Source organism: Talpa europaea (assembly GCF_964194135.1).
Source record: "Talpa europaea genome assembly, chromosome: 11".
NCBI lineage: Eukaryota > Metazoa > Chordata > Mammalia > Eulipotyphla > Talpidae > Talpa > Talpa europaea.
The window spans coordinates 103,176,686-103,190,278 of NC_140078.1; the positions used below are offsets into that span (position 1 = coordinate 103,176,686).

At 59.4% G+C, this 13,593-nt stretch overlaps 1 protein-coding gene across 5 annotated transcripts in view; it reads right to left on the reverse strand.

Moving 5' to 3' along the window:
• The window catches only part of ITPR1 (inositol 1,4,5-trisphosphate receptor type 1), a gene marked incomplete at both ends in the record, with an annotated part of 163,018 nt that overhangs the window by 46,249 nt on the left and 103,176 nt on the right, over window positions 1-13,593 (reverse strand). For 2 of the 5 annotated variants that reach the window (XM_084248294.1, XM_084248292.1), the window contains 4 exons: window positions 579-769; window positions 2,377-2,509; window positions 7,251-7,298; window positions 8,261-8,296. In XM_084248294.1, coding sequence (XP_084104420.1) covers window positions 579-769; window positions 2,377-2,509; window positions 7,251-7,298; window positions 8,261-8,296 — 408 coding nt within the window. Of the gene's footprint in view, window positions 1-578; window positions 770-2,376; window positions 2,510-7,250; window positions 7,302-8,260; window positions 8,297-13,593 lie in introns of all 5 variants that reach the window. The other 3 variants (XM_084248296.1, XM_084248295.1, XM_084248293.1) reach the window with 2 other exon arrangements.

Genomic DNA, 13,593 nt, shown 5'->3' on the forward strand with positions numbered 1-13,593 from the left:
ATTTAAAGAAATATCCTAATTGCCATGTCTACACAAAAAGTTCACGTAAAAGTAAAATCATTCAAAAGTGCTTTTTTAAGGACGCTGACCAAGAGCTCCAGTTGCTCTTATTTAAAAATGGTCAGCGAACCCGGCTGACAAGCGTCATCTGCTCGACTTCCACTCCAGCGCCTGGCTGTCCCGCGAGCGCAGGCTGCTCTGCTCCTGTGGACGACTCTGCTGAAAGGCAGACACGTTCACAGTCAGCAGTGGCTGCAGCAGCTCCAGAAAGACAAGCCACGTGCGCGTGCACACAGCTCTTTTCTGTCATCTGTGGGACCCTCTGGGGTCCTGGATAAAAACGGCAAATGGACCTCAGTGCGTCGGTCACGGAGCAAATACTGACGGGCTCCTGCGGTGGCCCTGGCCGGCTGCCTGCACGGCCGCCCCTTCTACCAGTCTGCATGTGTCTCCCGGCCAGTCCGGCTTCTGGCTGAGTGCCCACGCGGGCTAAGGGCGGGCTCGTGCTCTCGAGATGGCGCGTCCCCCAACCCCCGTGTCGGGTAGGACCCCACGAGTGGGAAGCCAGCCCCTCCTACCTGAATGGTGGTGTTGCCGCCTTCCAGAAGGGCGATGGCCAGGAGGATGCTTTCGTGGAACACACGGTCACTGGACGCGTTCATGATGAGGTCGATGACCAGGTTGGAGGCGCCCTCCTTGTCCAGGTGGCACTGGACCTCGGCCAGGCTCATCTCGCCCCTGCTCACGGAGCCCGGCCCGGCACTGCCCCCTGGGAGAAAGAAGCACATCAGAGGCTGACCCCGACCACACGCTTCCTGCAGGCCAGCGCTTGAGACGCCGAGGCCAGGATGGAGTTCTCGGCCTCTGCACAGCCTCCCGAGGACAGGCTGACCTAGCAGAGGCCAAGGCCTCGAGGCCCCGGCCAAGGACACCAGCTCTCAGTGGCAGAGATGGCTCAAAGGCGGCAGGTACAATGGAGAGAGTGAGACCCCTGCAGCCAGACACCCCAAGCCGGGCAGCCAAGACTCCCCCTTAGTTGAGGTACAGTGATCCAGGGAAGAGGTACTGAGAACTGAGCTGAGTTTAAGGGACAAACTAAACCTCGATACTCGCTCCAACAGTCCTGAGGGCACACGGCCTGTGAGGATCACATCAGTCCTCCTTCTAACAAAGCTGCCTAAGCCCCAACCCGCCCTTTCATATCACTCACTAGCTGGTTCATTCATTCAGCGAGTATTGACTTAGTCTTGGCAAGGAGCCAGAGGCTGGGGAGAGAGGTGTGAGCAGAACACATCTTGTTCCTGGGGAGCTTTGGGTGAGAGGCCACTTAGTGGACAACTGTCTAGAAGGAACCTGCCCTGCATCTCCTCTGAAACACGGAGAGACGGCTGCTCGGCTTCAGTCCTGCCCTGCAGAGCTCAACTCAGATTCGACCTCCTCGGCACTGCCTGCCCTTGACCCTGGCTGCCCTTGATCTCTAGAGCCCATGTGTGGCAGACGCACGCCTTGTCTCCTCCAGCTTCTCTGACACATTCCCAACCCCCCTCCTGACACCTCCAGGGCCTCTCATATTTATGGCATGACCACATTCCTGAGAGCATGTGAAGGGAAATCGTTTTGAGATCAGATGTGAGGCACCTCTCGTGAGGCTCCCTGGGTGCTTCTGGAGGAAAAGCTCAGCTTTGGGGTGCCCTGACAAGCATCCCTGTGGGAGCTGCAGCTCTGTGAATGAGCAGACGGGCTTCAAGTGAGCATGGGGTGAGAGCCCAGGTCCCTCTGCAGAGATGCTGGAGAGTGGCCTACCAAGCCCCCCACCCACGGGACCCCAGTGCCCACAGTCCTGATAGAGGGGGAGCCAGGCAAGTCAGAGGCACTCCTAGCCCCACCTTAAAACCCAAAGCACACCCACCGCGAGCTCAACCTCTACCCGTAACTGTGGTCACGCTGCTTTAGAACAGCTTCCAGGGCTTGCTTTGAAGCGGCTCTCCACGGGGATGTTTTTGGGCAAACTCCCATGGGGGTGGAGACTCTGGGGAGGCACACAGCATGGCCTTCAGATGGGGACACACTGAGGCCCAAATCACAGACCAGTCACTACCAGGCCATAGCGCATCCTAGTGGTTACAGGGAAATGAAGTTTCTAGATCATTCAGTGGTCGCCACGAGGCCCACTGACCAGGAAGAGGGGCAGGAGGCTTCCTCAAGAGCTCGGTGCAGCCAACTCACTTGAGACATTCTTTTGACGGGAGGCAGGACAAGCTGCTCAAAAGCTCCCTTGCACCCAAACCCACCTTCAGAGCTTCACCCTGTTCTGCGGACCCCGGCACCTTGCGCCCAGGGCCGGACAGAGCGGCCGCCAGCATCTGCACGGCCTACCTCCACCCCCAGGCTTGCTGGGTCCTCCAGGCGACAGCGGGCCATTGCCAAAGCTGGTCAGGCTCTCTCTTCTTCCCGAAGGTCTGATGTTTCCATAGTAACGGTTGACCAAAATCTGCCTGAGCGCCTCACCCTTAATTCAAACAGGATAAGGAAATCAGGCTCTGGATGTAACACATAAGTGAGAGACTAATATCGAGAAAATAAACACCACAGGAGACTCGTTATAATTGGTTCTGTTTTACTCAGTGAAAAGATATTAAAAGCATCTAGAAACTCTGAGGTTAACGTCAATATTTTTTCAGGAAACCCGATTTTTAAAAAAGCAGCCATCTAGAATGATAAATATCTGAAATCCTCTCTTGCATGATAAAGATAGAACATTAATTCTGAAGGACATCTCACAGTAACAAGAGTCAAGGATAAGCCTTGGGGATCTCTTTGGGATCAGCCAGTAAAATTCAGACAGACTGAAATTTTGACAACACTTTCCACATAGCAATGTGAAAAAGTGACACCCCCCCCCCAAAATTTGGGGTTTATGCCCCAGGCCCTAAGGGTATATTAAGCAGCCACAACGGTGCCTGATGACAGCAAATCTGCAAGAAAGCCTTTCTTACACAAACAGCCAACTGGCCAAATGCTAAAGAAAAAAACCACCTTCAAGAAAATAAATCAATGGCAGATATCAAATCACATTAAAAAAAAAATCAAAAGATCAGCATCATGGACATGACACTGGGATTTGCCTGGAAATAACCAGGGAGGCTCGAAGGGAGACAAGACGGTTGTGAATCGGGGGCTCTCAGAACTCCTGCCACTCTCTCTGTGGGTGTTCGAACACGTCCACCCAGAAGTTTTAAAACTATGAGCACGAGAGAATCCCGGACGGGACACGATCACTTTCCGCAGCCCCAACAGAAAGGAGCACCCTGAGGTTCAGGGGCCCGGGGAAGCAGGACTGCCCCAGCCCTGCCCGTCTCGGTCAGGCTAAGGGCCTCCGACCCGTCCCCGTTGGGTAGTTTCTCCAGCAAAGCCTGTATGGGCTTCCCCTGGATGCGTTCCCGGGCCGGAGCGCCAGGCCTGGAGTTCCTCCCGCACAGCGCTGAGAGGTAAGTGAGAAGTCTAGCGGAGGGGGTGCTGAAACACAGCAGGTCTCGAAAATAGAGACTCAAGGGCTCTTCTGACGAGACCTGCAACTGAAACATGAGTCAGGAGAATTTAAAGTGATTTGTTAATAAGCTCCCAGAATAGGCCTGGAGATTTCAAGGGCGGGGTGTGCAAAACAAGACAGGAGGGCATGGTGGGGCGCGGGGGGGGGGGGGCGTCCTGAGAAGGGGCGGAGGGTATCCAAGGGCGCCCCAGGGGGGGCAGGGGAGAGAGGCAGGAAGGCCTAGTTCAACGTCACAGTGGTGGGAGGCCCAGGCCCCGGCAGCTTTGCTCCTCTGCCGGGGACCGTTGCTGGTCAAAGACAAACTGGGAGGGGATGGACAGGGGGTGGTGGGGCAGCGCTGGCTCTGAAATGACAGTTCAGGAAATGAAAAATCTCCATCTCCCCTGCTCCACTCCACCCACAATGCTGTCTCTCATCACAGCTCAGCAAAGGCAGCCGCCTCGACTAGCTCCCGATTCTCATTTCCCACCTGACTCCAGAACACTCAAAATTCCATCAGTGCGCCCACCCGGGAGGCCGCGTGTGGCTTTCAGCACTTTCTAAACGGACTGAGTTGAGGGTAATCTTTCCTGGGAGGGAAGGCAGGCTTGGGGGCCAGGCGCGCCTGGCCGGCATCGGGCTCCAGCCCCGCACGGCCCAGCGACACTGCCCCGGCCGGCCCCACGGCGCTGCGGGCAGAGAGGACGGCCCACAGGAGCAGCGCGCGCCTCAAGGGGCTCAGGAAGCGCACTCGGAAGGGGACGCAGAGTCGGACGTAACGGGGTTAAATGTGATTTCTCTCTGATGTGATGATGAACCTGCTGCACCTTCCCACGTTGAGGGACAGACTTTGAGTTCCTGCAACGGGGGTGCTCGGCTGGAGGCCGGCACGCGGGTCCCTGCGCAAGTGGCGGGACAGGAGGCAGCCTTGCAGACGTCCACGCTGCAGCCAAAGGAAACAGCCAGTGTGGTTGTCGCAGACAGAACCTGGAAGGTCAAGGCCTGAGTGGCCAGGTCAGAAGGGGTGAGTGTGAGCTGCCCGCGGACGGGCTCTGTCAGGGTCACCCCTCAGGCCGGGGTGCCAAGAGGAGTCTCCAGCTCCTCTAGGGCCTCGGGGTCAGCGGCCGGACCCCGGCCGGTCAGCAAGCGGGAGGGGAAGGGACACCCGCTGTCCAGAGGAGGGCTCGAGGGACAGCGGCTGCAGACGATGCCGTCTGGACGCCCAACTGAGGCCGCACGGGGCTCTCCCCTCACCATCCGCCTCGCCTCCAACAGAAACCCTGGCGGTTTCCATAGCGACCGCTGCATCAAATGGTACATTTTCCCCCCATAGGGGAATATAGGGAAACGTGCCAATTGTGGAAAGCACACACTCGCACACACACTCTACAAACTTTTTCCCTCTTAATTACAAGACTTCGGGCACACCTGCCCCCCCGCCTCTCCGCATGCTCAGGAGAGTAAACTGCAAGGGGGTGGGAAAGCCGGAGAGCGCGCGGGCTCTGCTTTCCTTTCCTCTTGCTGTGAACAGACGAGGCTCTCTCCTTCCCTGAGAAGACGAAGACTACGGATTTCAGGTCGAGGGACAGAGAGAGAGAAGAGACACTCATCATTAAAGTTAAGCAAATCCCTAGCGTGGGAACGTCGGTTCTCGGAAGACTGCTTTTCTGAGCCGGTGGTTTCCTTTAGGAAAACTTAAAATCTGCAGAGCAAAGCCTCCCCGGAGCCTCCCGCAGGAGCTGCTCCCAGCAGTGGGCGCTCGGGGGCGGACGGCCGACGGCAGGAAGGGGCTGCACGTGGCCAGGCCCCCCCCTTGGAAGAAACACTCGTCTTTCCCCAGCAGCCCGGGGGCCGACGGCTCCCAGGGGAACGCCAGGCTGTCTCCGGCGGGAAGCCGACACGTCGGCAGCCAGGGCTGCGGAGGGACAGCTCACGGGCCGCCAGGCCACGTCAGGCAGAGGAAGCGGCTAAGCCGGGGGCTCCTGGGCCACGAGGGGTACCGCTGGGTGGGACACACGCGGGAGGAGGGGACACGGCCCCCCAAGGGAAGAATCTGGGTTGTGTGGCTTCTCAGGGCCCAGCTGCTCTAAGCCGCGCGCCTCTCCCGGGAGCAGGCCTCGCGGCTTCGCCAGCGCTAGGGCAGCTTCCCCCTTCCCCACGCCTGTGTCTGCACCCCCGGAGCGGCTCCTTCTGAAGGCGGTGACCCCCGCAGGAGTGATGTTCCCCGTGCACGGCCCGGGGGAGGGCACCCCAAGCACCCCAGGGCTGGCCACACAGGAGACCTCTGATCCACGGCTGTGGGCCGAGTGACACTGGTACTGCCCCCCCGAGAGCGGAGACCCAGGACAGCCCCGGGAGGCCAGGCCCCGGTGGGTGAACTGCTGAGGGAGCAGGGCCTGGCGAGGAAGGTAAGAGGACAACCCCCCGAGTCCTTTCTCGCTTCGAACTAAGGATCACAACTCACAGAGGGCAGATGCGGGGTGTGGGGGGCCTGGCGGGCTGGCGTGTGAGCAGCACAAAGGTGCCCCAGGCCACCCATTCACCCTGCAGGCAGCCTGAGGCCGACGCTGCCAGGGCATCTTTGCAGGGATGGCTCATCTTCTACCCCTGGGTCTTTGGGTCACGTGCCCAGCCTTTCTGAGCCTCAGTTTCCTCATCTGTGAGATGGGGATGAAGGTCGTGCCCTGGCTCAATGTCAGCACCGACAGCACGGTAATCAGCAAAGAGTGAAGACATCCAGCTACTACCTAGCTATAGACACCATGAAATCGATGCAGTGCACAGAACCTTCTAGAAATGATTTAGCAAGACCTGGTCAACACCTCGTGAAAGTACCCACCCTTCAGAATTCCTCGTCTAGGAATCTATCTGGAGACATACACATTGGCGCATTTCCTCACAAAGGAAAACAAAGCACCCATTTGTGGAACATTAGGCAGCTGTTAACTTTCAAAGACTTTCCCAAAAATGCAAAAAAAAGTAATGAAAAACAAGAGTCGGGCTTCTCCTGGTGGCACAGGCGGTTGAGCTCAGTGCTGTGAAGCCGTCCGCAGCCTCTGCAGGGCAGATCCCAGCCTGCCAGGGAGCTACCCACATGGCGTGGCAGACCTCTCCTGCCTCCCCGCTGCTGCCCTCAGCAGTGTGCTTCAGTCAGCCTGCCTGTCCTGCTCCCCGCTCTGGTCAATGCTCTCACCCTCCCGCACATCTGGCCCATACCCCCGGTTCTTGTATGCATGAATAAATACATCTTTAAAAAAAAAAAAAAGAGCCAGGGACAAAAGTTGTGCACTTAAGAGTAACCCCAGTGTCAGGGGACGGGACCACGAGGTCAGCGCCACGCGTTGTAAAAAGTGGGTGGGAGGAGACTGCGAATCATTCGCAGCTTTTATAGCTGGGCAGCAAAATTACGAACGTTTTTTCATTGCACCTCTTAATTATAACTTAGGGAAAAAACTGTTTGTTGGAAGATGTCACTTGAGTAGAGAGCCAGTGAGCCAAGGCGAGCTGGCCGGCTGGCCTGGCCCTCATCTGGGGGGCGGCCGGCCGCAGCCTGGCAGGTGCGGGTGGCGCTGGGGCCGGGCGGTTTCACTGAAGGGACAGGCCGGGACTGGCCCTGAGCGATCTGGCCGCAGTGATGGACACCCACCACAGGAGCATCTCCAAGGCATGGGGGCCGAGGGAGGGGCCGAGCTCCCGGCACCCAGACCGCACACATACGTACCCTTTTGTGGTCTTCCAGCTGCCTCAGCGGCGGGCTCGGCTCAAGCTCCTGCTAAGCATGCAGAAATGCCATTTTAAGTCCGATGCGGCCATCTTCAGCGTCAGTCCCAGACCAAACACACAGAGCCCACGGAGCGCCAAGTGACACGGGGGAAGGCGGTTTTTGTCTCCCCAAACACTGGCCCAGGGCCTCTGGATCCTGCCCAACTCCCCGACCCCGGTGTGCCGGTGATGGCAAGCAGGCAAGTGGCTTCGGGGCCAATGCTATTTTTTATGATGATGACAACAGCAAGTTGTGTATCATGAGTACCATGTCCACTTTCACACACATCCCGAAAAGCTGGGAAAGCAAGACTCGAAGGGCAGCCCTGGGATCTGCGCATGCACATGCAGACACCATGGGCCCAGGGTGACATGGCTCCCCCCAGCCACGGGGTTCCGATCCAGGCCACCCACGGCACCGAACTCCAGCCAGACACTGCAGGCGGAGCGTCCACACTGTAAGTCATGCACTCAGCAACCCGTTTCTTCTTGCACACGTGCACTAGAACCGCTTGGATGCCATGCACGCCTCTCTCGGTGGGACTACCAAGAGTGTAGAACAGATTCAGAGAACAAATTTTGATACTTGGAGATACAACCCCCCAAGAAGCACCTGCAGGACTGCGGGCACCCCCATCCCTCCCAGTCCCTCATTTATGGAATTAGCTGGGAGAGCGGAGCATGTGGGGAGCTGCAATCCCAGCAGCTCATGCAGGACACAGCTCTACCCTCCTCTGCACGGACTGGAATCTATTCCAGAAAGGCCTTGACATACCAGAATCCCTAACTGAGATGCACAAGACGCGGAGGAGCCTGTGGAAGGAGCTCCACAGAACGTCCTTCCCGAGAGTCCCTGAGAGCTTCACAGCACCTGCCCCACCCTTGCCCCCAAGACAGACGCTGCCGGGACAACTCAGACACGCAGCCAGGACGACCAAGAGTAGCTTTTCTACCACGAGAGGCACACACCTCAGAGGAGTTCTCCGCCTCTGGGGCCTGGGGCAGCTGCTAGGGTGTAAAATGCAGCATGTTAGTTAAAGCAGTTGGGCGTCATGAGCCACAGAGAGGTCCAGACCAACAGTCAAGTACAAAACACGGAAGACAAGGTCAAAGATGAGGGGCCCGCCGCTGCCTCACCTGCAGAAGGGGCTTCGGCCAGAGGCAGTGAGCACTTTCCTTTGAAACAGATGTGCCTGTGCACGTGCTGCCACATGAGGGGCCTGACACGGAGACATCCAGGACAAGGACGGAAGCCGAGGTCTGCCTCTGGCCAGAGGGGACAGGCAGCTCTAGAAGAGCAGATGCAAAGGAAGCACCACCGCACACCTGTGCATTGTTCACTCACAGCGGAGACAAGGACACCAAGCCCCTCGGAGGCTCAGGGAAGACAGGGTGATGACAGCAGGGGCCTGCACAGTCCTCTCCCAGGGGCCCAGTGCTGGTGAAAGCAGTGCCACCAGTATGTCATAGTGCAGGGCCAGCTGTAACCTGGCCCCACTCAGTCGTCTGGGACCAAAGTCAGACGGCAGGTACGGCTGGTTCACGTGCAAGCAGAGCTCAGGCCTGCATCTTTCCAAGGTGGTGGGGAGTCCATCACACACTTGCACTGCACCCCAACATTCTGTACACTGCTGTGTGCCACGCAGACCCTGCCGTGCCCCTGCTGTCTATGCTGGTGCCGACCGGACCGATCGGAAGCAGCAGAATCATGGCAACTGCCCAGGCATCTCGCAGCAGCGGGGGCACTGGGGGGGGGGGGGCACTGGTGACCTGCCCACAGATACACCCTCAAAACTGAGCCTGCGGGATCGAAAAGGAGGGTCACAGGCACAGGTTCCCTGCAGGACCCCAAGGCTGGCCTCCTCTTCCTCAGCCAAAAGCTAAAGAAACGAAGATGAACGGGAGCTGGCGTGACGTCTTCTGATTCTCCCGTCTGGGGTCTGTGTCCACAGCAGCATCTTCGGAAGGCGGCCTGCGGCTGTCTTCACCACCCAGGTCCGGGGCTGACGGCAGGTTCATGGATCCGCCGATCATCTACCGCCTCCCAAAACTGCTGTCACACTTGTTTTAAAATCAGATCATCTTTCAAGATTCAAATTGATTGTTTTTTTCCTTCGAACTTTCCATGAAGCCCACTGACACAGGCCCAGGACTCACCTGGGCAGGCGTCTCTGACCGCAGCTCACCCAGCATGGTGTGTGACCCTGAGCCGGCCACCTCCCGGCCCGAGGCTCAGGGAGCAGCTCTCCCCCAGGACCCTGCCCAGGCACTAGTCACATAATGCCTGGAGGACTTCAGTGAACTGCACTTCACGGTAGCTAACCTGCGAGCCCCCTAAATCACAACCTGCCAGCACCTGACAAGATTCTAGCCAAGGCAAAAGTCAGTTGTTCGCGGCACAATTTGGTAAGAAGCAGCTCTCACGAAGGCTTCCTCCTAGCAGGATTTCAACTGTATTCCTTTGGGGGGAAGCTTATTTTTACGGCAGCAAGCTGCGCTTTGAAATATATAAGCATATTAGAGTTACATGTGCTCAAATAAGACGGCGGCTACGTAAGCACACAATAGCCACAGCAAAGGATGCTCAGGGAATGAGCCCACGTTTTCATGGAGTGTTTACACCAAAGGCAACCCGCTGTGCCGCATGGGAGGGGAGGGGGCTTTAAGCAAACAGCACGTGGGAACCCCCGCCCCCCTTCTCCCACTGGGCTGGGGCCCGGGTCATTGTCCGGGGCTGGGAGACCGGATCAGGGCAGCGCCCCCAAGACTGGCCAGGCCTGAACTCGCCCGGCTGTCCCCTCTGCCCCTTCACATGGCCTCCTTGACCCTAGGCTCCCCTGGGCTTTTAGACGAGGTCAGCAAAATAAAAATGAGTAGACAAAAGGAGTTCCAATGACCGGCTTTGAAACAGGATTTCAAAACGTGTCTCCAATCACCAAGGTGTCCTTCCTGGAGAGCCTGGACGCTTGCACAGAAGCTGGTCAGGTGCGTGGGGCTCACTCTCAGGGCTCAGAACCCACGCGCCACCAAGGGCCTCGCCGCTCCCGGACAGCAGCACCCCCGTCCCAGGCACACATGTGTAATGTGTGCCTCCAACAGGCCAGCGCGGAGCATGGCCACGCGGAGGCTCCCAACAGAGATGCTTCCACCCCCAGGCCTCTAGAATGTTCCTTTGAAACACCGTGTCTCCTTGCTGGGTCGCCCCAAATGACAGCTGCTGAGAAGTGGATCCAGAGCACCGAGTGGATGCTGCCCTCCCGCCCTCGGGACGCAGCCGCCAGCTTCTGCTCACCCCCAGGAGCCATGGGGTGGGGCTGTCGCAGCCCCACTGGGGATCAGGCAGCCCTCGCGGCCCAGCAGGAGGGGCCCCTCCTTGCACCTGCTGGCGGGCGGGCTTCACTGGCGGTGTTTGTGCCGGAACCAGGAGGCACACACTGGGTTCCAACCGGCAGCTCTGCCTCGATTTGCAGAACGGGCTTAGCAGAAACACTCATTTCCACAGAAGCATCCTGACGGCACCGAGGGCACCCCACTGCCACAGTCAGGTCGGCACCAGGCCTCTGGCCGCGGCCGCACCGTCTGTGCCGAGCAAGCCAAGCCCGCCGGCTCTTGGCTGCCGCGTCTAACAGTAAACAGCCCCACCGCATTTATTGGCAATTACTGCTGAAGGTCACACATCAGCAGCGAGCCTAAATTCCAGGAAAAAAGGGCTCTTATGTAAGTGCCACTGAATGCTGGCAGGTGCCCAAGCCAGCCGCCCAGGGCGAGGAGGAAAGTAGGGCGTCGTGAGGATGCCCCCTGAAGGCGAAGGCTGTCACCACAGCTCTCCCGGCTTTCCCGGCTGCCCTGAGCCCGTGGGGCCGCCCTGTGCCGGCAGAGGCCGCCCGGAGTGGGTGGCGGGCAGTGGCCCCATGAGCAGGCGGTGTCTGTCTGGCCCCTGGCGGGCAGGGAGGCGAAGGCTGGACATCTCGTGGCTCCAGGTGGCAGGGACGCCGGGACATCTCTGATGGGGGAGACACAGCCTGTCCCCGGGGCCGGGCACCCGCACGAAGCCCTCCATCCTTTCAGGGTGTTCCGGGGACACCAGGGCACCGCAAGCCCCGCCGCAGCCTCCCGTCTGGAGCCTCCCCCGAATCACCCCATCACTCAGCAGCACCTCACAGTGCGGAGCAGGACTCGCGATCCCCTGCGGGGGCGCCTTGCTGCTGCCCCCAAGCTCCTAAGCCACCAGGCGGCTCCCTGCCTGGGAGGGGCCCCGGATGACCGCTGGTAACCCCATCTTGTGGCCTCCTCCTGGTCGGTGGCTGGCCTGCAACATTAACCTGAGCTGCTGCCGTCTCCCCCCAAAACTGTAAGCTCCAGAAGGCCAACACCCCGCCTCCCGCAGGCCCGACTGTACCCCAGCCCCGGGCCCCTCAGGTTCAGGTCTGGCTGAACCAGGCACCTCAGTCTCCATCTCAGCACCCATGGGTGCCTGCTTCATGGGCAGATAAGGACACTTCCTGGGGTGACGGTGTCCCTCGCCTGGCCCCCGCGTGCCGCCCTCACCCAGCAGTGTGCAAGGAGCCCCTTACTCCTCTGCCCCCTCAGCCCCCAAGGAAAAGGGGGCAGCAGGTGTGAGGATGGAGCCACCGAATGGTTGGGAGGAGGGAGAAGGACACAGAGCAGGAAGAAGTGAAGGACAGGGAGGTGGACGGGTCAGGGAGGGTCAAGGGGAGGGCCGGGGGGGGGGACACGCGGTGGGGAAGCAGGTGGGGGGAGAGAGAAAAAGAAAGGGGTTGAAAGGAAGCAGCAGCGGCCGTCCCTCCTGGGGCTTCAGGCCGACCCGGTTCTGGAAGACCCGGGGAGGCCAGGCCGTGCCCGTGTCCTGCCCGGCTCTGCCTCTGTCCTTGTTTCACCCCGATTCTGGCAGGCCCTGCGAGCCCCTCACCGCACAGCTGCCCTCGCACCACAGCGGGGCCCCTCCCTGCCAGGTGTGCTGGGCCACCCCAGGGCCTGGTCCTGGAGCCCCGTGGGGTGAGGGCTCCTGGACCAGCCGGAACCCTCCGCACGCAGCAGCTCCCAGCGGGCCGCCCCAGGTCGGCAGCGGTGCAGCACTCAGGGGGCTGCAGACGGCTCTGCCAATGGTCCGGGAGGCGGCAGCGGGCCAGTCCCCAGCAAGGGCAGAGGCCAGGGTGGGTGTCGGCCGGGGCAGGGATGGGTGCCGGGGCTGATGACAACACACACTTGCCTCCTCGGGGGATTTTCAAAGAATCCAAGCGACTGCCAGAACATTCTTCTTTTATAAACAGACAGTGTTCTATTTCCTCGAGGATAATTATAAACACACCTGCTCCGACTGGGAATCTTCCCGAGCCAGGGCCGCTCCCAGCCGGAGCCCCACGCCTGTCTCAGCGAGCACACGTGTCACGGACTGGTCAGGAGCGAGGTAGGGCCCGCAGACCCCCGCCGGGAGGCCCCTCTCCTGCAAGGCTCGAACCACCCAGGGCAGAGCCGGGGCCCGAGGGGAACCACCGCCCGGCAGGCATGTGCCTGCCAGACAGCAGGGCAGAGGCCGGCAGGAAGGGCAGAGGGACACCCCCCACCGAGTGCCTCCCCGCCCCTCACCGCCTGCGGGCACGTCCCACCCCCAGCCCCAGGAGGGGCAGGCTAGACCCGCTCCAGGATGGCTGTGGGAGGCCCAGGGCCGCACAGCAGGTACAGCAGGTGCCCTGAGCGCCCTGGAGTGGCCACTGTCCAGCTGTGAGCCAAGTCCAGCCATGCAACCTCTAAGCTCCTTCCTGAAAGACCCGGACCATTTCTAACCACCAGCAGACTCAGTGTCAAGGCCCTGGTGGGTCTATCAGCATCACCACACAATTCTGCGATCTGGGGGTAGATATTGACCTGGCCGATAGAGGGGACATCGGAGTAATGCCACCTCCAGCTCCTGCAAATAAGGGACTGCTTAGCCTACCAGAAGAGTGAGCAGGTGAAGCAGACCAGACAGGTGCTTTTGAAGTAAAAAAAAAAATTTTTTCCAACTTGCCAAGCAATTCAACTCCCTCCGTGATGTGTATTTATTCTCCAAATTCTTCCCAGGACCACTAGCTAAGCATGTCTCTCTCTTAAAGAAGGGGGAAGAAGAGTTCAAAACTTCACAAGACAGACGACGTCTGAGGGTCCCCAAATTCCACACAAAACACCGCCCTGGGTCTCCAGGGTGATTCTGGGCAAGCGACGCCAACCTGACCCTTAAGTGCAGACAGCATCGGAGACGAGGCCACCGCCCGGTCTCTAGATGCTCTCCCTCGAAGACAGAT